General features: G+C 45.0%; 1 protein-coding gene across 1 annotated transcript in view; it reads right to left on the bottom strand.

Moving 5' to 3' along the window:
* ME3 (malic enzyme 3) overlaps positions 1-24,341 on the bottom strand; it is a 128,537-nt gene that overhangs the window by 80,295 nt on the left and 23,901 nt on the right. Inside the window, exons 3-4 of the mRNA XM_069969674.1 lie at positions 1,750-1,883; positions 8-157 (exon numbers count right to left, since the gene is read on the bottom strand). Coding sequence (XP_069825775.1) covers positions 8-157; positions 1,750-1,883 — 284 coding nt within the window. The remainder of the gene's footprint in view (positions 1-7; positions 158-1,749; positions 1,884-24,341) is intronic.

The following is a 24,341-nucleotide window of genomic DNA, read 5'->3' as shown; positions in this document are numbered from 1 at the left end:
GACTCACCGCGGTCTTCGGAAAGCCAGGCCATACTGCTGACATGCCAGGCCCACGGTGGGGGTGTACACTATGGGCATGAAGCGCTCGATGTCTGAAGTCAGCACGCGATAGAAGAGCTTCTCATTCCTGTCTTGTAAGGTCATCAGGATGATGTATCTGAGGGGTAAAAGAAAGGACAAGTCAGGAGAATGAGCTGATGGATGAGACGAAGTGACACCTTATCCGCTATAGATAGTATAGAAACCCTAGGTGGGGGGGGGGGCAGGAAGGGCTGTTTACATTCTTACTTTTGTGGAATCCTACTTGTTGGCCAGTGGTTCCCAACATATGATGAAGCCGCAGCTCCCAGTATACCCTTCAGCTGGAGAACCAAAGGATGGAAACCCACAGCCATCAGATATGCAGTGGCGTAGCTACCACAAAGGCAGGGTAGGCAGTTGCTATGGGGCCCCTTATGTACTGCAGTGTGTAAGTGACCCAATGTTTACTTACATGCTGCAACACAAAAAAAGGGTTAACAAGCAGAAGACAAAGATCTCTGCTTCACTGCTCTGATAACCCCCGACCTCTGTTCTCAGGCTGCTGCAATCAAGTAAGAAAATGTGCAGAGCCCCCTGCAGAGGTCAGGGGTTATCAGTGCAGGACCAGTAAAGCAGAGAACACCTTGTCTTCTGAACTTTGAGTCACTTACACACTGCAGTACATAAGGGGTTAGGCAAAAGGTAGTCTGCTCCTGCATATATGTATTTAACCAATATGGCTCCAAATGGGCCCTTATAGTTAAATACAGTGGACTGACAGAGCAAGCAGCCATTGGCTCTCTGCTCTGCCAGTCACTCTTGTGACTGCCTCTGGCCAAAAGAGATTTTTTTTTTTTTTTTGGCACATCACCGATGTATATATATGCAGTGCTTTGTGTTGTGCATAGGGGAGGGGGGCCCTTACAGTTTTTTGCTATGTGGCCCCGTGAATCCTAGCTACGCCCCTGCAAATATGCAAGATATAATGTATAATATATATATATATAAGATATAATATATAATATATATATATATATAAGATATAATATATATATTATACACATATATACACACAGTGGTACCTTGGTTCCAGAACTTAATTGGTTCTGGAAGGCAGTTTGAGAACCAAGCAGTGTCTTCCCATAGGAAATAATGTAAATGTGATTAATTGGTTCCAGCAGCCACCAATAATTACCTACAATACTCATTTATTACACTGATAAGTGCTCAGTATAATCACTACAGTACAGTACAGAACAGCACTATACTATACAGGACATTACACATAAGAAATGTTCATCAGAACCAGCAATTATAGTACAGTAGTCACCAACTCCTCACCCATCCTTTAGTGTATAGCGTCCCCCCCATCCAAGCACTGTAATGTATGGGAGATGGTGGTGCACTGCCTGTACTACTACTGCACTGTATATGCACTCCAGCAGTCTTATACAGAACTGTACTGTATGTGAAGCCTCACCACTGCTTAACTCGCCAGGTACAACCCACCATCCACGCTCGCAAAAACGTTCGAAAAACGTTCAAAAACCGAGCAAAGTTCGAATTCCAAACACTACTTCTGGGTAAATTTTCGTTCAAATACCAAGCAGTTCGAGTTCCAAAGCTTTCGAAAACCGAGGTATTACTAGATGTATAATATATATATATATATTTTTTTTACTCTGATATAAAGAACAACATAATACAACATAACAAAATACAACATACTTGTCTAGATCGCTGGACTTGGTCTCATAACTCTTCATGACTCGAAGCACTTGAACATCTTGGCTCAGGAAACATGGAGGGAGAAGGCCGTGAATACCAAGCTGGAGCCTTTCTTCAAGGGTGAACGCCATTCCCTGAAAGTGTGCAGGGGAGAGGAAAAAAAAGTAACAGTTAACATCTATATAACAACAACGACAATAATAATTTTATTTATTTGGAGGGGGGGTAATTGAGTAAAAAACACTTAGCTGCCTATGTGTTGAGGTGGAGCACTACCTTTGGCTATGGGCTAATTATATATATATATTTCCCCTTTATGGCTGCAGTTAAGATTTCAAGGGGTTCTCCAAATAATTTTTTTTATATATTAAATAAACTGGTATCAGAAAATTATATAGATTTGTAAATTACTTTTATTTAAATTTCCAGTCTTCAAGTACGTATCAGCTGCTGTATGTCCTGCAGGAAGTGGTGTATTCTTTCCAGTCTGACACAGTGCTCTCTGCTGCCACCTCTGTCCAGAGCAAGAGAGGTTTTCTATGGGGATTTCCTCCTGCTCTGGACAGTCCCTGATATGGACAGAGATGGCAGCAGAGAGCACTGTGTCACTCTGGAAATAATACACCACTTCCTGCAGGACATACAGCAGCTGATAAGTAGTGACATTTTTTAAATAGATGCAAATTACAAATCTGTATAATTTTGATACCAGCTTTGAAAGAAATTTTTTTCTTTGGAGTATCCCATTAACTTTGATATCTATACGGCCTGGTCAGTCCACATGTATTCTCTATATACTCCTTGTTTTCTTCCCCTGATTTATACTATTTTTGCTGGTGATAAAATGAGGCAGCATAGTAACACATAGTAACCCACACTACAGTAATTGTATAAGATTGTGCCGCCTCTTCTGCTAATACCTTTCAGAGAACTTATAATAGAGCAGCCATTAGGTGTGACAGCCGCAGCCAGGGCATTTAGCTGCACAGGTTACAATATAGGGGAAATAGCTTACAGTGTCAAGCCTGTTTTATCAAGACGCATTAAGCTAAATCCACAGTAATAAGACCTACGTGACTGTGCCAAAGAGGTCCCTTATAGGAAATACTAAGCAACAGTCAAGCTGGTTCCTTACAGCAGAATAATGATGTATGAATGTAATGTATGTACACAGTGACCCCACCAGCAGAATAGTGAGTGCAGCTCTGGAGTATAATACAAGATGTAACTCGGTATCAGTATAGGATAAGTAATGTAATGTATGTACACAGTGACCCCACCAGCAGAATAGTGAGTGCAGCTCTGGAGTATAATACAGGATGTAACTCAGGATCAGTACAGGATAAGAAATGTAATGTATGTACACAGTGACCCCACCAGCAGAATAGTGAGTGCAGCTCTGGAGTATAATACAAGATGTAACTCGGTATCAGTATAGGATAAGTAATGTAATGTATGTACACAGTGACCCCACCAGCAGAATAGTGATCGCAGCTCTGGGGTATAATACAGGATGTAACTCAGGATCAGTACAGGATAAGTAATGTAATGTATGTACACAGTGACCCCACCAGCAGAATAGTGAGTGTGCGCTGGGGCCTCCCGCTGAGGGTAGTAGTAGGTGGTAGTACTGGGTAGGACCCGGGTAGCCAGTTGCCAGATGTTAGGTCACAGTATTGGCACGAGGGGAGCTGACTAACCCACGGGAACCTGACCATGCGGGGCCCGAGCAATTCTTAGTTGTCCCTAGTCAAGGCACCAATAACTAGACCAATGCCAGGGTTCAGAAACAACGGTAGTTGTGCGTTTATTATAACGGTGGTAACCAATAGCAGCAGTCTCTCCAGATGCAACCAGGATTGAGGCAGACTTGAGTATAACTTGAGTATAACTGAGGAATGGGTGATGCTGCAATAGGCTGTGATGGTAGCGTTACTTTGAGCAAGGAGAAACTGAATGATGGGAGTAGTAGTGCCGGAGATATGATACTGGGCGGAATAAACTGACTGAAATACTTGCTGTTGATGAGGATGAATAATGAGGAGAGTAATGACTGAGAACGGCACCCAGATCTTGCTGAAGATGAGAATCTTGGAGACTCAGGAAAGTCCCGACTGGATCGGAATACTTTTGAGGTAACGCTGGAGCAGCAGAGAGTAACTCCTTCTCCCCTGAAGGTGGAGAGAAGGCACACACACCCTTCCCTCTTGAAGGTAGAGGAAAGGACTACACAACCTCCTCCCTTGAAGGTAGGGAGAAGACTGAGGTAGACAGGAAGTGACATAGCATCCCCAGCAAAAGCTCGACAGCTATTGGGGTTACTATGGCAGCAGGGGAAGTCACGTGACACCTAGCCTATTGCATAATCACACCATTGGACCATAGGTATATGAATACACATGAGAAATACCATACTTGAACACTGGGGGGGGCGACATAATACCAGCAGTTTGCAGTCGCCATTATAGTTTCCAGAACAGGGACAATGGAATATAGACAGATCCAGATATAAATATACACTTTTGAGAGAAATTAGAGAAAACTTCTGTTCTGGGACACTGCAAGTGCAGCTCTGGAGAATAATACAGGATGTAACTCAGGATAAGTACATGTAACTAGATGTAAAGCTCTGTTCACACTGCACATCAGAGAAACTACGGCACAAGTGTGAACAGGGCCCAGTCTAATATCTCTTTGAGATGGACATAAGCTTTAAAGGGGCACTCTGGCCTGGGGGTATTTTTTAGTTATGGCCCGGAGATTGGGTGGTTATGGACGGCGGAGGTCACTTACCTACCCCGTTCCAGCGCTGGGTCCCGGATCGCGCCGCCTGGTACACCCATGGCCCGCTTTCCCGTGACCGCTTTCTGGTGTGAGCTGCCGCATGAGACGTGATGTCTCAAGGCAGCTCAGCCATTCAGCGGCTGAGGCGGGACTTTGCTACGGAAGCTGAATGGCTGACCTCCCTTGAGACGTCACGTGTCATGCGACAGCTCACACCAGGATGGGGTGTACCAGGCGGCGTGATCTGGGACCCGGCGCTGGAACGGGGTAGGTAAGTGACCTCCGCCGTACATAACCACCCCATCCCTGGCTATGACTGAAAAATACCCCCGGGCTGGAGTACCCCTTTAATAAAGTAAGAATGATGGTGCATTTACAGGTATTTGTGATTTTCTCATTTCTTAGCTCATTCCCCATCATTACTGCCATCTGTAGTTGGTCGTGAATTATAAGAATAATAACAATGTGAAAAACAATATTCCACTTTACATTAGAAAATTAGAAGCCCAATAAAGATCATTACGAGTTTGCTTTCCACACATACGAAGTGTTTGACTTTACATTAACACAGCGGCGACACCTTATAAATCACAGGATATCACGCATTTCCTACCCGGCTAATGGCGAGCCGTTTTCCTGAGGAAATATTAGGCCAACAGCTCGGACCTTGGGAACCCTGCACTGAATCCGCCACATGTGGCCACCAGAGGTCAGTGCTGAGCACCTCTCCATACACACAGCCCTCTAGCTGTCACTCTGTACAGCAAAATACCAACCAATCTGAGGATTCATTTGAACGCTCTGGTTTTTATTACGCAGATGAGATCGCAGTCTGAGTAGCTGTTTAAAACCAATAAGATCCACATTTTGTTTAAAAGGGAATTCTGGTGAAAATATTTTTCTTTCAAATGAACTTTAAAATAAATTTGGCAATTTACTTTTATTTAAAAATCTCCATTCTTCCAGTACTTATCAGGTACCGTATGCCCCACAGGAAGTGGTGTATTCTTTCTAGTCTGACACAGTGCTCTCTGCTGCCACCTCCGTCTATGTCAGGAACTGTCCAGAGCAGGAGCAAATCCCCATAGAAAACCTCTCCTGCTCTGGACAGTTCCTGACATGGACAGAGATGGCAGCACAGAGCACTGTGTCAGACTGGAAAAAGCACACCACTTCATGCAGGACATACAACAGCTGATAAGTACTGGAAGAATGGAGATTTTTAAATAGAAGTAAATTACAAATATATTTAACACGAACTGGAGAGAATGGAACCGCTGCACATCCCATCTATGGCTGATACTAATGCCGCTAGGCCTATATTAAAAATCAACACCAGAGTGTCTGTATATGAATTGATCAAGCCATATTGCCCCGTGTACCACCGCGCAGGTCCTCTGGTCCACACGGGTCCCTACGCTAACTCCACACCGTGTCGGTCAGCGACCGCCAACCCCGCAAAGCGTGCACGTGCAGGGAAGGGAGGCCCTGGAACGGCCCTGCAACCCCAATGTCACAGGACCAGACCCAAAAAGCCTCACCAGAACCCAGCCAGCACCACCGGCGGGGAAGGCTGCCCCCAAACGACACAAGTATGGATATGGTATTACACTTACCATTGCTGCTCTCACAGAATGGGAAAAACATAGGGTCCAGACATGTGAGCACAGGCATCTCCTGCTAATTTTGGTCATGTGGGTCTTATAAAGGAGTGCTAGCTGTTCAGAGAGGGAGAATTGCAAAACACGAACTGGAGAGAATGGAACCGCTGCACATCCCATCTATGGCTGATACTAATGCCGCTAGGCCTATATTAAAAATCAACACCAGAGTGTCTGTATATGAATTGATCAAGCCATATTGCCCCGTGTACCACCGCGCAGGTCCTCTGGTCCACACGGGTCCCTACGCTAACTCCACACCGTGTCGGTCAGCGACCGCCAACCCCGCAAAGCGTGCACGTGCAGGGAAGGGAGGCCCTGGAACGGCCCTGCAACCCCAATGTCACAGGACCAGACCCAAAAAGCCTCGGGGGTTGGTGGCCACTGCGGGGTTGGTGGCCACTGACTGGCACGGTGTGGACTTAGTGTAGGGACCCATGTGTATCAGATACCGGCACGAGGTACATGGGGCAGTATGGCTTGATCAATTCATACACAAAATTCTGATGTGTTTTTTATTTAGCCAAGCGGCATTAGTATCAGCCATAGGTGTGATGTGCAGCACTCTGTTTCTTCCCTGAGCCACATTTTGTTTCTCTCTTTTCTCCGTGTTTTGCACTCCTCCTGGTGAGACCCACATGACCGCAATTAGCAGGAGACACCTGAGTGCACATGGTTTTAATCCCTCCTGTTTTTTTCCCATTCTGTTTGCTGCAGCTATGGTGAGCGCAATACCTTATCCAGACTTGTGCTGCTTGGGGGCGACCTTCTCCGCCGGCGGTGCTGGCCGGGTTCTGGTGTGGTGTTTTTGGGTCTGGTCCTGTGGCATGGGGGTCGCAGGGCCGTCCCATGGCCCCCGTTCCCTGGCTGTGCGCGCCTGCGGGGTTGGTGGCCACTGACTGGCACGGTGTGGACTTAGTGTAGGGACCCATGTGTATCAGATACCGGCACGAGGTACATGGGGCAGTATGGCTTGATCAATTCATACACAAAATTCTGATGTGTTTTTTATTTAGCCAAGCGGCATTAGTATCAGCCATAGGTGTGATGTGCAGCACTCTGTTTCTTCCCTGAGCCACAAATATATTTAACTTTCTGACACCAGTTGATTTGAAAGAAAAGAAATTTCACCCTTTTCCATTAAAATATTCTTTATATAATCCTTTCAAGGGTGGCTAGTGCAAAAGTCAAGGCTTATAGACACTGCCCCTCTTCTGCCACCAGTGGCTGGGACGGGAACTGCAGGGCTGCACTAGACTTTGTTCAGGAGAATTACAGATCGCTAGTGATACTTATCCTCCCCTGATGTCTACATAATGCATGTTAACATTAGAATAGACATTACACTTTGGGAAGCCATCTGTGTTGGTAGCGTGGTAGCAATGGCACAGTGAGCGGGCATTTGTAATTTACTTTTATTAAAAAATCTCAAGTCTGCCCATACTTATCAGCTGCTGTATGTCATGCAGGAAGTGGTGTTTTATTTTTAGTCTGACACAGTGCTCTCTGCTGCCATCTCTGGGCGAGACAGGAACTGTTCAGAGCAGGAGAGGTTCTCTATAGGGATTCATAGAAAACCGAGACAGAGTTCCTGTCTCGGCCAGAGATGTCAGCAGAGAGCACTGTGTCACACTGAAAATAAAACAACATTTCCTGCCGGACATACGGCAGCTAATAAGTATGGGAAGACTTGAGATTTTTTAATAGAAGTAAATTACAAATCTATATAACTTTCTGACACTAGTTTATTTGAAAGAAAGATTTTCGCTGGACAACCCCTTTAAATGGTAAAACAGTCAAAGGAAGTGATGTCATATGGCAGGGACAATGGCCACAAGCAGCCAGAGCAGCATCTCCTTCATTGTCAGGAAGGTGAGAGAACCAATTAGAAGGTTATGTATATAGTTTGGTTATATATATGGATTACCCCTTTAAGAATACGTTTACATCACTCTGTGCGTTAAATACAAAATGTAATGAGGTAGAGAAATCTCCGGTGTCTCGTTGTTTTTGTGTTTAACTAAATGGTAGAAAGCAGTGTCGGGGATCTGGGCTGTCAGCAGGCTGGCACCGCTCCAGAACCCTCCGCTTTCTTACACAATAAACGTCTTGTCAAGAGCAAGATCAAAATTTGTCTTACTGGGCGAATATCCTTGGAGACGAACGTGTTGAGAGAATGGAATTTGTACAGGACTTTACTGGCCCCATCACAATGAGGGAAACCAAGAGAGTCTCCTGTCCTCCCGGCCCAACACCCGGCTACAATACACCTCTCAGGATTCACACAATCACCTAGATCATCTCCGCTGCTGCTCAACATCTCCACTCACTTGGCTTTGGCCTTGAAGAGAGAAGACATAAGAATTCTCAAGTCACTTCTAGAGTCCTGATTTGTGACCTATGGAATTTCAAGGGAAATTTTTTTTCTGGTCTGAGTGATTATATTAATAGTGGTGTTCAGCTTTCACTGCAGCCCCTGCTGGTTCAGTGTGTCCGCAGTGCCTGTTCTGCCATTGTTCTCATCAAAGATACTCAAAAAGACTCACAGTGATGGCTGCCGTACCCAAAGATAGAGCTCTAGTACACAGGGCTGACATGTAATAGGACCAGGGCTATTCCGCTCAAATATAACTTTTCATATGTTGCTCAGTTCAGTCTCCTTCCCCCACTTCTGAGCTGCTGCTTTCTGCTGAAGATACAAAAATCTGTGTGTGAGCTTTTTTCCCCCAACTCTCCCTCTCTTCCAAAACAGCTGATGTCGACAAGTTCCTATCTGCAACTCTAATGCCCAGAGGATTAATCACAGTGAGCTCATCAGCAACTCCGATTAACCCTCCCAGCATTACAAAGAAGCTACAAAGTTTAGATAAAGCCTGACAGGGACATGTCTACATCAGATGTCTCAGAAGGGAGGGGGAGACCGAGAGAAAAGCTCACACACAGATTTTTGTGTCTTCAGCAGAAAGCAGCAGCTCAGAACTGGGGGAAGGAGAATGAATAGATAATGTATGGAAGGAATTTACTCTCACAATGGGCAGCAACATATCAAAAGTTATGTTTAAATGGAATACCCCTTTAATAAGCACATGTCCTGCACTATTGCTGTAATATAAAGGGAGCAGTTTAAGGAACACAGGTATATTAACCAATTGCTCGACCTATCTATCTATCTCTCTATCTACCACAAAAAAACTATGATTTAACACTTAGTGGTTATAGGTCCACTTTAAAGGGAACCTGCCATCAGTGACCAAGAGTCACTGGGGCGGTCCCAGGCAGTTTCTACCCATCCTATTGGCCTTGACTGATAAATCTCACCCTGTTTGGGTGTAGGAAGAGATCCATCAATCAAGGCTGGAGGGGCGTATAGAAGCCACTAGGGACTGTCCCATGGTTTAGGCAGCACAATGGTGATGAGAGGTTCCCTTTAAGGACAAGTCCATGTATCCGTCACCTAGTAACTGGTTCTGGATGCTTTTAATAACAGGATCTGGCTGAGATTCATGGACAGGTGTTACTGTTTTCCCTGCCTCGTGGGTCAGACAGCTGCCGGAGACAGTGGAATTTCTCTCGCATGAATCACTGAGCGGAAAAGTATTCTACGTGCAGAAATACTAAGTAACTTTTATATCTCGCCATCGGCAATATTCAGAGGATTGCCAGGGTGGAACAAAGCAGTCACGGTCTTATATGTCCAAAAAAACATAAAAACAAGGCAGCAGAGGGGAAATGGCCAAATGGGGTGGAACATGACCCCGCTCAGTCCAGGAGACCGCCTCAGGAAATGTGGTTGGATACTTGTCCAGGCCGTGTTTGTGCAAGTCTCTGTCTTTCCTGGTCATCTAGTTCAGCTTGTTGTAGGTGTATTGCCAGATAAAAAAAAATTAGGTGCTTTTTTTTTACAAAAGCAGCACCACCTTGGGGTAGTGGCTGGTACTCTGGCTCTGATTAATTTAAAGTGGTACTCTGAAGGAAAAAATGTTTTTCAAAGCAACTGGTACCACACCAGGTATACAGATTTGTAAATTACTTCTATTTAAAATCTCAAGTCTTCCCATACTTATCAGCAGCTGTATGTCCTGCAGGAAGTGGTGTATTCTTTCCAGTCTGACATGGGGCCCTCTGCTGCCATCTCTGTCCATGTCAGGAGAAGTTTTCTATGGGAATTTGCTACTACACTAGACAGTTCCTGACATGGACAGAGGTGGCAGCAGAGAGCACTGTGCCAGACTGGAAATAATAAACCACTTCCTGCAGGACATACAGCAACTGACAAGTACTGGAAGACTGGATATTTTTAAATAGAAGTAATTTTTTAAATAGAAGTAATTTTTTCTTCTCTTCAGAGAATGCCTTTAAGTAAATATCTGTAATACCACACATGACCTAACAGGTGGGGCACCCTTTATAGAAGGAGGTAGCCATAGTTGTAGAACTTCATACAAGTCCTTTTGGTGACTGAGGACACCTCAGAACATTTCCAGAGATCCTGCAGGCAGTGAATGGGAACTACAGGCTGCTGGAAGCACTTTCCTAGAATATTATATTTGCATCTATTAAAAATTTTTTATTTAATATTCCTTCCTCTTATTTTTTTATTAAAATTCCTTATTTACCAAAATCTATTCTGAAACATGCCCACAAGTCACCCTTAAAAGTGACCACTTCCTGTCTAGAATTACCTTGTCTACACTATAACAGCTCATATACAACAGACATTCATCCACCCCCTTTAAATGACTGGTCTCTTCCAGCATCAAACATGGTGTAAAGTGAAACTGGCTCCGTTGCCCCTAGCAACCAATCAGATTCCACCTTTCATTCCTCACAGACTCTTTGGAAAATGAAAGGTGGAATCTGATTGGTTGCTAGGGGCAACTGAGACAGTTACACTTTACACCATGTTTTATTAGTGGGTGGACCTGTGAAGATTAACAAGCCATTGATTTCTGGGAAAAAGGATATGTAAACCAGCTATCTGATGGCGATTAGTGATTAAAGAAGTATTCCACTCAAACATAACTTTTGATATGTTGCTGCCCATGGTGAGACTAACAATTCCTTTCATATCTGTTATTATCTTTTCAGTCTTCTTCTCCCAGTTCTGAGCTTCTGCTTTCTGCTGAAAACACAAAAATCTGTATGTGAGCTTTTCTCTGTCTCCCCCCTCCCTTCTGAGATGGCTGATGTAAACAAGTCCCTGGGTGGCTGTATCTGCAACATTGTAGCTTCTTTGTAATGTTGGGAGGATTATTTTGAGGTCAAGTTGCTAATTGACTAATTATCCCTCCCAGCATTACAAAGAAGTTACAAAGTTGCAGATAGGGACTTGTATACGTCAGTCTACTCAGAAGAGAGGGAGGGGCAGAGAGAACATCTCACACATAGATTTTTGTGTCTTTAGCAGAAAGCGGCACCTGAGAACTGTAGGAAGGGGACTGAATAGAGAACAACAAGTGTGGAAGGAATTGTTAGTCTCACCACGGGCAACAACATATCAAAAGTTATGTTTGAGTGGAATACCCCTTTAAGCGCAGCTGCACACTGCTATGGATCCCGTTGTGGATATAAAATAAAAGTTACATTTTAATTCTTTTACACGTCCCGGAGTGCTGGTTTCCATACTTATGTTTGTACACGTCCCATGAATTCAGTATTTAGCCATTGCTCGAAACCGTGCACCCTCCTGTAAGGAGAACGCTCCTGCAATCAGTTATCCCAAGGTGAGCTGATCCAAACTACTTGTACATACACGTTATATTATTTTTAGTGGCTGTCTGTCAATTGGAGCAAATGGTTGCAAGTGGGTACAGAGGTGGTGAATAAGAGGGCTCTTGCAGTGTTGGGGGAACGCCCCCTGGGCACTTGAGCCTCATTTACATATTTACAAAAAGGCTTATTTACATATTTACAAAAAGGCTTATAACTCCGAGCTGGAGAGGACGACAGAGATAATATAGGTATGTCCAGAATCCTGATGAGAAGCCCATCTATCCAGGGGATTATTTACACCCATTTTTCCTGCTGACAGATTCCCACAAAGAATTTCGCTAGATAATTGACAGGCATAATACTTGCCATCATCAGTTCCAGTTTTTCTCCACCTGCCGGGCTGACATCATTGGCATGATCATTATTTCAATTTTACTAAGAACTACGCCTGGAATTAACCATCCCGAATGTTTTTATCAGCTAGAAAGGTGTTCTGCAAAGCGCGGCACAGGCAATCTCTCTCTCTGCAGGGCCCGAGTGATTGAATTATAATTCTAGGCATCGGTACGGAGACTAAGTAATGCCATACAAGCAGCACGGCAGCCCTGTCATCTACAGAGCTGAATAGATCTGTTCATCTCAGGTTTTAGGGAAAAAAGGAGATTAGATTGAATATAATAAAGTGTTCCCTGAATGCAATTGAAACTAAATTCGGATGGATAATATGTAGCCCAAGACTGGGTTCCCGCACGGCGATAACATTCAACATTTTCTACCTTGTCTGTGTTGGGTTCCAGGTATCGGCAGGCACTGCTATGTGGGACTCTACCCTTAAAGGAGAAGTCCAGCAATTTGTAAAAGCCGGCAGCCTGCAGTTAGAGGGGGAAATTGATAACAAGTAGGCACTTACCTCTCCCCGCGGCAGGATCGGCTTCGGGACTCCTGTCGAAGGTCATTTTCTCCCTCCAGAGTTGTGATGATGTCATGGAGGGGGGAAAGGCCTGTCCCGGCTGACGGACTGGCCACTCAGGGCCCTATTACACGCGACGACAATCGTGCGAAAAATTATATTGTTCGAATTTAAACAATTATCGTTCTGTGTAATTACAGGGAACGATTGAAAAATTTTTTGTATGTGGTTGATCGTTAACTTAAGGCCCTATTCCTTGAAACTGTTATTGGCCGTATTCGGCCGATAATCGTCCCGTGGAATAGAAGGCAACGATCAGCCGACATCGCTCATGTCGGCTGATCGTTGCAGTCGTTTGTTTTTTAAACATGTTGAAAAACAAGCGACTGATATAGCAGCGATCTGTCTGTGGAATAGGAGCGGCGGCAGCAGACCGCCACTATCCTCTATGGGCTGCCCAGACAATCTAGCGATCACCCGGGCAGCCCACCCGCAGCTCCCGCTGCCCCACCCACACTCACCCGCTTGCTGCCGCCGTGTGGGGTAGCTGCGTCAGCGAGCGGGGAACGAGGGGCAAACGAGCGCCGATAGCGATAGTTTGTTCCTCTCCATCGGCCCGTGGAATAGGGGCTTTAGATTATCGTTCGCTGTAATTCCACATTTGTTCGCTCAAGTTCCGCATTTGTTCACTAATAATCGTTCAGTGTAATTGCACATTGTTCATTGTTTTGCTGGGATCAGAAGGAGTAAACAATGGTAGTAAGGATCGCAATAACGATCATAACTAACGACCATCATCCTATGTAATATGGTGAACGATTTCAGGTTAACGATAAACAATCTTGTTTGCGATCGTTTATCGTTAGTCGTTAATTGTTAAAAATCGCTCCATGTAATAGGACCCTCAGCCAGTTAGTGACTGGAGTGGCATCCCGCCCCAATCACTGACTGGCATCAGCTGGGTCGTGTAGTGGACACCCCAGAAATCCTGAAACCTGACAGGGGTCCCATGGCCGCTCCCACCACTCATTGCGGGCACGAGGAGAGTTAAGTTGTTACTTGTAATCAATTTACCCTCTCCCTCTGCAGGCTGCTGGCTTTTACAAATCGCCAGACTTCTACTTTAAGGGCCTCAACCTGGAGCGTTAGTAGAAACGTTTCTTTGGCCGATAAATGTAATGTAAAAGTGACAGCGATCAGCTGAGAAGCGGGAAAAAGCCTGATCCTCAGCTGATCGCATCTTTGGTGTGGGCTTTAAAATCTATCGTTATCTGTCGCACAACAATAGAAATAGATTCAAATGGCTGCACAAATGATACAGTAATGGTCCGCGCGGCACGGCCACTTGATTAGTTGTGCCATCCAAAGGCACCTCACTGATCAGCGCTCATCTGCGCCAGCAAACAGCCATAGATTTTCACATGTGAAATGACCCTTAACCCATGGCTGCTAGGTGCTTTTCCTGCATTAATGTGACTTTTTTATGAAGTCACCCAACCAATGATAGAGCCTCCATGGGCTTCTCTGACTGTTGTCTGAATGAAGCCTTAATAATCTAGACTACAGACAGAGCCTCCATGAACTTGATTGACCTGACCACTGATTGAGACCCCATGGGTTTCCTTACAGCCTCCAGACCCCACAACTATCTCCCAGAACCTAGACCACAGATGAAGCCTCCACAGGCTCACCTGACCACTAGCCCAGCCTCCATGGACTTGTCTGACCACTGACAGAGCCATCATAGGTTTTCCTGACTGCTCATGAAGCCTCCTCACCTTACTAATAGCCAAGCGTTTATGGGTATACCAGAACCTAGTTCACAGATGGAGCCTCCATGGGCTACCCAGACCACTAAAGAAGCCTCTATGATCCAGCCTGTCCAGAAGTGGGATCTTGAAGAGCCAGCTTGACCAATAATGGAGCTCTGGTCGAGATCATCCAGTAATATGGCACAATGCCTGTACAGTAGGGATGCACGATGCACCGAAATATCGATACTACTATCGATATTTCGGGCAAAAAAACGGTTCGGTACCAGGATTTCCTGGTATCGAATTGTTTATGTTAACCGGCGCATGGAATATACCGCGGAAAACATTGCGGGCGGCAAGATGAAGTCTTGCTGTGTGTTCATTCAGTGACCGGCTTCCCCCCTGCTGCGGTTTGCTATTGTCTGCCGCCCCCGCTGCTAAAAATCACCTGATTCGCCGAACTTGTACTCCTACTACCGCCTCTCCTACTCCATTGGATGCTCCACTTGCCTAGTCCTAGTTACTTCCGTGGTCACAACCTTCATCATTTTAGGCTGCTGCCCCAGCTTCTCCCTGTTCCAGAACGTGCATACAGGATCTGGAGAACCGAATACAGCACAACTTTCCGGCAGCTCTATTCATCCTCTCTGCACGCTCTGGAAGTTGTGCTGTATTCGGCTCTCCAGATCCTGTATACACGTTCTGATCTATGATCTCTTACATGTAAAGTTCAATAGGAAAACTCCTGTAACCATTTAGATGCCGATTTCCAAAACTAACAGTGGTGTCAGAATCCTGCCAGTGCGGACATCGGGGGGGGATCGGCTCTGGCTATAGGGGGGATGTAACCTGCAGATTACCCACTCACACAGGAGTGGGCTGTGCTGCTTCATTGTATTAGAAGAAACTGCATTCCAGTGTAGACAGCGTCTGGGGAGAAATCACACTTCGTCACACTGACCGGGAAGCTGGGTGTCTGAAGAGAACGCTGCAACCGCCCGACAGCTGCTGCTGGACGCTCTGCCAGACTGGTCATCATGACATAAATCATTGGCCTGTATGTGTGTATGTCAGCTGTGGCAGCGTTCTCCGTAGCACAGGCCGTGCTTCCCGGGCAGTGTGGTGACCTGTGACCTCTGCCCGCCTGTGTGCGTCCTCCCTCCTCCTCAGTCTCTGGTGCAGCGTCCAGGATCCCGTGCTGTAAGCCTGAGGATTATTTTCTCCTATCTATCTATCTATCTATCTATCTATCTATCTATCTATCTATCTATCTATCTATCTATGTCTCTATCTCTAATCTCAATATTCTGTGGAAGTCTACCCCATGTACATTGTGCCAACCCTAGTGCTGTGCCACAGTATATACAGACACTGGGGGATTGGGGGGGGGGGGGGGTGATAGGAACATGGAAAATTTAGCTGAAACAAAATATCGCTAGTGTGGCTTACAAAAAAAGCCGTGTCAATTAGCATTACCGCAACTACATGTGTATGAATAACCGCGATATTGATTTCGGCCAATATCGCCCAGCCCTATGTACATGATATATATATATTATAATTTGTTACACTTGCAGTGCAGTACGGATCAATCCATTTCATAATATGGGTCCCTTCCCCTTTTCCCACCTTAGGATATCGCAGCAGAGTTTATGGTTCCCATTCTAGCAGTCAAATCCACAGCGATACTGATGTAACTAATGATCCAAATCAGTTAAATTACTCAGTATTGCAGTGGATTTTACTGTGAGACTCAGTATGAACTCTGCTGCAATACGCTATGTCTGAAGGCGCCCAAATGGTCCCTACCATTCACACATACTGGATCTGCTGCACATTTAATGCTGCAGATATTAATGTAATTAAACGAAGGAATCACATCATGTATGTGTGAATGGATCCTAAGGGAAACAGAAACCCCCTCACTGGCCAAGGCCTTAAAATGGAATCTAACCTGCTGATAACCCCCTAGTGGGCGTAGGGGGTATGTCCCCAGTTGTGCCCAGTAAGCAGATAGGAGCACTGTGGTGTGGCTACCACAACTCCAAGCACCGATCATTGATAATCACTAGAAGGGGCTGGTTGGACAGGTGGTGCATCCCTGCTCCCCAAGTGGCAATCTGCCTCCGGCGGCCTGTCCCCCTGATTGTCATCAATGGAGTGGGCCATCCCAGAACGGTGCTTGGAGGGGCAGTAGGCACAACCCCAGTGCTTACAGGGCACAATTAACAGCACAGGAACATAGAGACATCCTCATCCTCAGTCCCTTGTGCCCACTAGGGAGCTATCAGCAGGTTAGATTTGTCTAACCTGCTGATAGTTCCCCTTTAGAATATCATAAAGGATTAGAAAAGTAAAAGAAATATTTTGTGTAAAACTCCAGATCAACCATTGCCAATGCAAGACTGTGGTGTTCAAGCCAATAAAAATTTGGTGTTGAAAAATTTGCCAATTTTTCATTGTGTTTTTTTAAAAAAAAAATACTTTTAAAAGTATCGAATTAGTATCGGGTATTGAAATTTGATAGTTGGTATCGGTATCGAAATTAAAATTCTGGTATCGTGACATCACTACTGTACAGCTGGTGATGTATTAAAGGAATTATACCCATAATATAAAATAAGCTGCTTCTACAGCCAAACAATCCCCTTTGATAAAGCCACTATTCCAATAACTGCTTGTTGTACAATTTTCTAAGGCATTGACTATCCGAGCTCCCATTATTTACTGCCCTGTACACGTACATTATGCAGATTTCAGGATTTCTTCTTTTCGGCACAGTCATGGCTCATAAGAATGGACCGGCTAATTCACAACTCATTTTCCTTATTTTGCCCGCTGTTGTATTGATGATTTTGTGTTCGGACGCAGTCACGACTTGTTTACAAGTCAATAAAGAAGAAAAATCCCACAAACAGTAATATTTATATAGAAAGGGGGAACAAAACAGAATAATAATTTGGTCTTTATAAACGTGACTATATCCTGTTATGCTATGAATTATGTTAGAGGGGGGTAACGTCAATAGACGATGAGGGGCACCACAATGCGTGTGTGAGGCCAGTCATAGTTTGAGATAAATTCACTTATGTAGGAAAGTTTCCAATAGGCTATGTTACCACACAGTATATTTGCTCAGTATTTTGCAATCAAAACCAGGAGTGGATTGAAAACACAGAAAGGCTATGTTCACACAATGTTTAAATCGAGCGGATGGCCGCCATTTAATGGCAAATAAATTGACTGCCATTGTTTTAAAATAATGGTCGTTATTTGCCATTAAATGACGGCCATTCATTTAATTTTAACAGTGTGTGAGCATAACCTCTCTGTGTTTTCATTTCACTCCTGGTTTTGGTTGCAAAATACTGAGCAAAAATACTGTGTGGGAACATAGCCTTAGTCCACAATCCTTTAATTCAAAAATCTGATTGTCTATAATTCAGATGGACAGTGTTATGTTGAATCGATCAACAGTCCAAAATATTAATAATATAAAAAAAGACTACACAACACGCCAAGAAATTTTTGATACTAGAAAAAAACATTAGTAAAAACAAACATTCTACAATGTGGACTCTTGACATGGAACATGGTCTTTTCTTTGACCCCTGCATCTATTTCCTTGTCCCGTTCCACTTTGATTTGGGCTTATTAATAGAGCAGGATTCCATTTACACAGAAAGATTATTTGACAGATTATCTGCCAAAGATTTGAAGCCAAAGCCAAAAACAGACTATAAACAGAGATCAGGTCATAAAGGAAAGCCTGAGATTTATCCTCTTTTCAAATCCATTCCTGGCTTTGGCTTCAAATCTTTGGCAGATAATCCTAATAAATCATATCCCATTATAAAACAGCGGGACTCCAATGTGCTAATGACAGACGCCTTCATTGCCTCTAATTTGAGAGGATTCACAGGTTGTCATTGGCTCCTATCATTAGCATCATCTATTTCTAAAATAGTACTTATCAGTAACATCACTGTAGGGTTTCAAAAAGTTACATATCCATCTGTATCCATGATATCCCTAGTTTACATAAAAAAACAAAAACTTCAAATGTAAATGTAAAAGATGGATACAGCCGTAGGCTGGGTTCACACTACGTATATTTGAGGCTGTATTTGTGAGGCTGTATAGCAACCAAAACCAGGAGTGGATTGAAAACACAGAAAGGCTCTGTTCACATAATGTTGTAATTGAGTGGATGGCCATTATTTAATGGCAAATATTTGCTGTTATTTTAAAACAACGGCAGTGGTATTGAAATAATGGCCGTTATTTACTGTTATATGGCGGCCATCCACTCAATTTCAACATTGTGTGAACAGATCCTTTCTATGTTTTCAATCCACTCCTGGTTTTGGTTGCTATGAGGACCTGACATGAGGACCAAATACAGCCTCAAATATACATAGTGTGAACCCAGCCTGTGGGTGCGTTTAAAGGTATAGGATCTGCAGCACATCCTGTATGTGTGAACGCACCCTTAAAAAGGATAAACACAGCAAGCATTGATGCTTGATGTGATGGATAAAAGGGTCATGTAGCTTTGAAGGAAAATGAATCAGTCTTTGACTGATTCTTCAGAGTCTTTGACCTGAGCACTGGGCATACCTTCATTGAGTCAACCCATGTGTGGTGTCCCACTACAGGTGTTTCTCCTATTCACACCCTTCGTAAAAGTCTGTACTTTTATGTGGTCTTATTGCAGCTACAGTATTACTAAAGATGACCACTGCTGAAGTGTCTCAAAGGGTTATTGTATGTGTATGTAATAGACTCTGTAAACCAGTAGGATCTTTCCTTTCTTCTGTCCTATCACCTCTCCCCTTTCCACTCTTCTATTGCATCTTCCCACCCAACCACAGTGCACCTTACACTTTGGACACGAAGGGGAGAAGTTTAACAGTTGTAGTCTTAGTCAGTATCCTGTACGGGTAGGACGCAGGACAGAGCCCGCTTACAAACCTCTTTCTTAAAGCATCAAACACGCTGTGTGATGCATTGTTAAGCCCTTCCAGAGAGGAATAGCCAACAGATCACCTCAACCCACGCCGATGACTAGGAGTAACTACAGGGCAGGACAGTATCCCTAAGAGAGCCAAAGAGCTAGGAACTGATCCGGGTGGAGCAAAGTTACTGAAAGTCTATGAACTCCATCTCGTGGCGCGGGTGTACTCAGAAAATTCTGACCATTCTGCTCATCCCAGGTAACAGAGGTCTGAAGCCTGTGTCGCCCATTGGTATGGTTCTGTCAAAGCTAGTAGGCATTAGGTGGTGTGAGGATTATAGGAAAGGTCAATACACAGGCACAGGTTGTTTCTTCTTCTACTTCTACAAGCAGGGCCGGCCTTTGGGGTGTGCGACCTGTGCGCTGGCACAGGGCGCACCACTCCTGGCAAGTCAGGGGGCGCCTCAGCCTCCTGCTGCAGCTCAGTGACAGTACGATGTCTAGATACTGAGCTCTGTTACAATAGGGGAGACAGGACTCCTCCCTGCCTGCAGGGGGCGACATTCTGATAGCAGTCGCTCTCTATCCAGGCCATAGATCTTCTGCTGGCACGCAGCACTGGTGGGGAAAGTGAGAAGCTGAGGTCAGTAAGGTCAGTGTAATCTCTAGAGTTACATTACAGGTCAGCGGCAGCCCTGAGAGGAGTCATGCAGAGAGCAGGGAGGTCGGGCTGCTCTTACTTGTGATACAGCTGCCCTGCACTCCTGTCCCCCATTGTTTCAGGGCCCCGCAGGGGTTAACCTCCCCCCTCCTCTCCTCACCACCCTCACAGTCCGTGTTTCCCGGCTCTTATTACAGGTCAGGTGCAGCAGTCGAGTCAGAAGAGTAGGAGGAGGGAGAGCTTTATCCATCTCCATAGCTCTAATCTGCTCAATTCTGACAGGGCAGGCATTAAACACAGGGTTAGGACAATACTAATCTGTAAGTTCCTGTGGCTATCTTCTCAGGAGACCCCAATTCTTCATTTACTGCCCTCCTGATCATGTACAGTATATGGGGGCAGTAACACAGGCTGCTATTGCTGCATATGTGGCACTTCATGGTTTCCACAGGGTCTTTTCTGATGTAAATTCTCACCAATGTATCTTCATGTTTAAAAGAAAGCTGGATGTACAGAAGGGTCTATGTGATCTCTACAGCTCCCCCCATCTGCTCTCTCCTCTCTGTACAGCTCTCTGCCACCCATTGCCCCTTATATCCCCCTCCTCTTATCTCTCTCCTATGGATTTTAATGTCTAATTTGGAGGCATACTGCTTATATGGGGGTACGGAGCTGTCTAACTATTATTTGGAGACATACTGCTTATATGGGGGTACGGAGCTGCCTATTATTTGGAGGCATACTGCTTATATGGGGGTACGGAGCTGCCTGACTATTATTTGGAGGCATACTGCTTATATGGGGGTACGGAGCTGTCTGACTATTATTTGGAGGTATACTGCTTATATGGGGGTGCGGAGCTGCCTGACTATTATTTGGAGGCATACTGCTTATATGGGGGTACGGAGCTGCCTATTATTTGGAGGCATACTGCTTATATGGGGGTACGGAGCTGCCTATTATTTGGAGGCATACTGCTTATATGGGGGTACGGAGCTGCCTATTATTTGGAGGCATACTGCTTATATGGGGGTACGGAGCTGCCTATTATTTGGAGGCATACTGCTTATATGGGGGTGCGGAGCTGCCTGACTATTATTTGGAGGCATACTGCTTATATGGGGGTGCGGAGCTGCCTGACTATTATATGGAGGCATACTGCTTATATGGGGATGCGGAGCTGCTTGACTAATATTTGGAGGCCTACTGCTTATATGGGGATGCGGAGCTGCCTGACTATTATATGGAGGCATACTGCTTATATGGGGGTACGGAGCTGCCTATTATATGGAGGCCTACTGCTTATATGGGGATGCGGAGCTGCCTGACTATTATTTGGAGGCATACTGCTTATATGGGGGTACGGAGCTGCTTGACCATTATTTGGAGGCATACTGCTTATATGGGGGTACGGAGCTGCTTGACTTATTTGGAGGCATACTGCTTATATGGGGGTGCGGAGCTGCCTGACTATTATTTGGAGGCATACTGCTTATATGGGGGTACGGAGCTGCTTGACTTATTTGGAGACATACTGCTTATATGGGGGTGCGGAGCTGCCTGACTATTATTTGGAGGCCTACTGCTTATATGGGGGTACGGAGCTGCCTGACTATTATTTGGAGGCATACTGCTTATATGGGGGTGCGGAGCTGCCTGACTATTATTTGGAGACATACTGCTTATATGGGGGTACGGAGCTGCTTGACTATTATTTGGAGGCATACTGCTTATATGGGGGTGCGGAGCTGCCTGACTATTATTTGGAGACATACTGCTTATATGGGGGTACGGAGCTGCTTGACTATTATTTGGAGGCATACTGCTTATATGGGGGTACGGAGCTGCCTGACTATTATTTGGAGGCCTACTGCTTATATGGGGGTATGGAGCTGCTTGACTATTATTTGGAGGCATACTGCTTATATGGGGGTACGGAGCTGCCTATTATTTGGAGGCATACTGCTTATATGGGGGTGCGGAGCTGCCTGACTATTATTTGGAGGTATACTGCTTATATGGGGGTACGGAGCTGCCTATTATATGGAGGCCTACTGCTTATATGGGGGTACGGAGCTGTCTAACTATTATTTGGAGGTATACTGCTTATATGGGGGTGCGGAGCTGCCTGACTATTATTTGGAGGTATACTGCTTATATGGGGGTACGGAGCTGCCTATTATATGGAGGCCTACTGCTTATATGGGGGTACGGAGCTGTCTAACTATTATGTGGAGGCATACTGCTTATATGGGGGTACGGAGCTGCCTATTATTTGGAGACATACTGCTTATATGGGGGTGCGGAGCTGCCTGACTATTATTTGGAGGCATACTGCTTATATGGGGGTGCGGAGCTGACTATTATTTGGAGGCATACTGCTTATATGGGGGTACGGAGCTGCCTGACTATTATTTGGAGGCATACTGCTTATATGGGGATGCGGAGCTGCCTGACTATTATTTGGAGGCATACTGCTTATATGGGGGTACGGAGCTGCTTGACTTATTTGGAGGCATACTGCTTATATGGGGGTACGGAGTTGCTTGACTATTATTTGGAGGCATACTGCTTATATGGGGGTACGGAGCTGCCTGACTATTATTTGGAGGCATACTGCTTATATGGGGGTACGGAGCTGCTTGACTATTATTTGGAGGCATACTGCTTATATGGGGGTACGGAGCTGCCTATTATTTGGAGGCATACTGCTTATATGGGGGTGCGGAGCTGCCTGACTATTATTTGGAGGTATACTGCTTATATGGGGGTACGGAGCTGCCTATTATATGGAGGCCTACTGCTTATATGGGGGTACGGAGCTGTCTAACTATTATTTGGAGGTATACTGCTTATATGGGGGTACGGAGCTGCCTGACTATTATTTGGAGGTATACTGCTTATATGGGGGTGCGGAGCTGCCTGACTATTATTTGGAGGTAAACTGCTTATATGGGGGTACGGAGCTGCCTATTATATGGAGGCCTACTGCTTATATGGGGGTACGGAGCTGTCTAACTATTATGTGGAGGCATACTGCTTATATGGGGATGCAGAGCTGCCTGACTATTATTTGGAGGCATACTGCTTATATGGGGGTACGGAGCTGCCTATTATTTGGAGACATACTGCTTATATGGGGGTGCGGAGCTGCCTGACTATTATTTGGAGGCATACTGCTTATATGGGGGTGCGGAGCTGCCTATTATTTGGAGGCATACTGCTTATATGGGGGTACGGAGCTGCCTGACTATTATTTGGAGGCATGTATTGGGCATACTGCTTATATGGGGGTACGGAGGGGGCTCTGTTAATGTGTGAAGTGATACAGATGAGGATTTGTATAGCGATGAGGATGATGCTGCAGCAGCGAGGAGCCTAAAATGTTTCTCTGGCAGATTCAGTGGAGTCAAGGCGTCACCAGAATGTTTAAACCAGAAGGAAAAAAAAAGTGCCGTCAAAAACATTCATGCAGAGAAGACATGCCCCCTGTGATTCTTGTGTTGTGAGTGTTGTTGTATGTTAATGTATTATTATTTTTTAGTTGTGTTAGGTGTTACAGTTTGGCTCTATTCACATCAATGGAACTGGGTTGTAATACCACACACAACCTGAGGACTGGGATGGAGCTGTTTATGAAAGATAGTAACCATGTTTTTAAATCCTGGATTACCCCTTTAATAGGGTTGTCTAAAATTGGAAAAGAACAGCTACTTTGTTGCAGAAACAGCACAACCGCAGGGACAGCAGCAGCTCTGCCCTGTATGTGAACATATATAGTTAGTGTTGGTATTGGGGGGGCGCCAAAAGATGGTTTCGCACAGGGCGCCATCTGCCCTAAGGCCGGCCCTGTCTACAAGTATTCTTCAATGCACTCCAACCTCCCGGCAGAGCACATTACTACTTGGGTTGAGACTCTCATGGCACTCTCCGCTCTACTACGCTACCTCAGTACAACCTTATCAACTCTACTACATCCTACTCAGCACTTCTCTCCCAGATCTGGTGGTTCTATTTTCATGTATTTATTGGAACTTTGTCAAGTGTACATCTAAGCACCTTTGTATTAACTGTTGCACATTTGCCAATAGTAAACCAAGTCAACGTTATCAATGGAGTCTGTGATTATTTACTACCGCCTGCACAGCATATA

The sequence above is a fragment of the Dendropsophus ebraccatus genome, chromosome 5 (assembly GCF_027789765.1).
Source record: "Dendropsophus ebraccatus isolate aDenEbr1 chromosome 5, aDenEbr1.pat, whole genome shotgun sequence".
Lineage (NCBI taxonomy): Eukaryota > Metazoa > Chordata > Amphibia > Anura > Hylidae > Dendropsophus > Dendropsophus ebraccatus.
The sequence above is the reverse complement of the archived record's forward strand: the minus strand, read 5'-3'. Positions and strand labels throughout refer to the sequence as shown.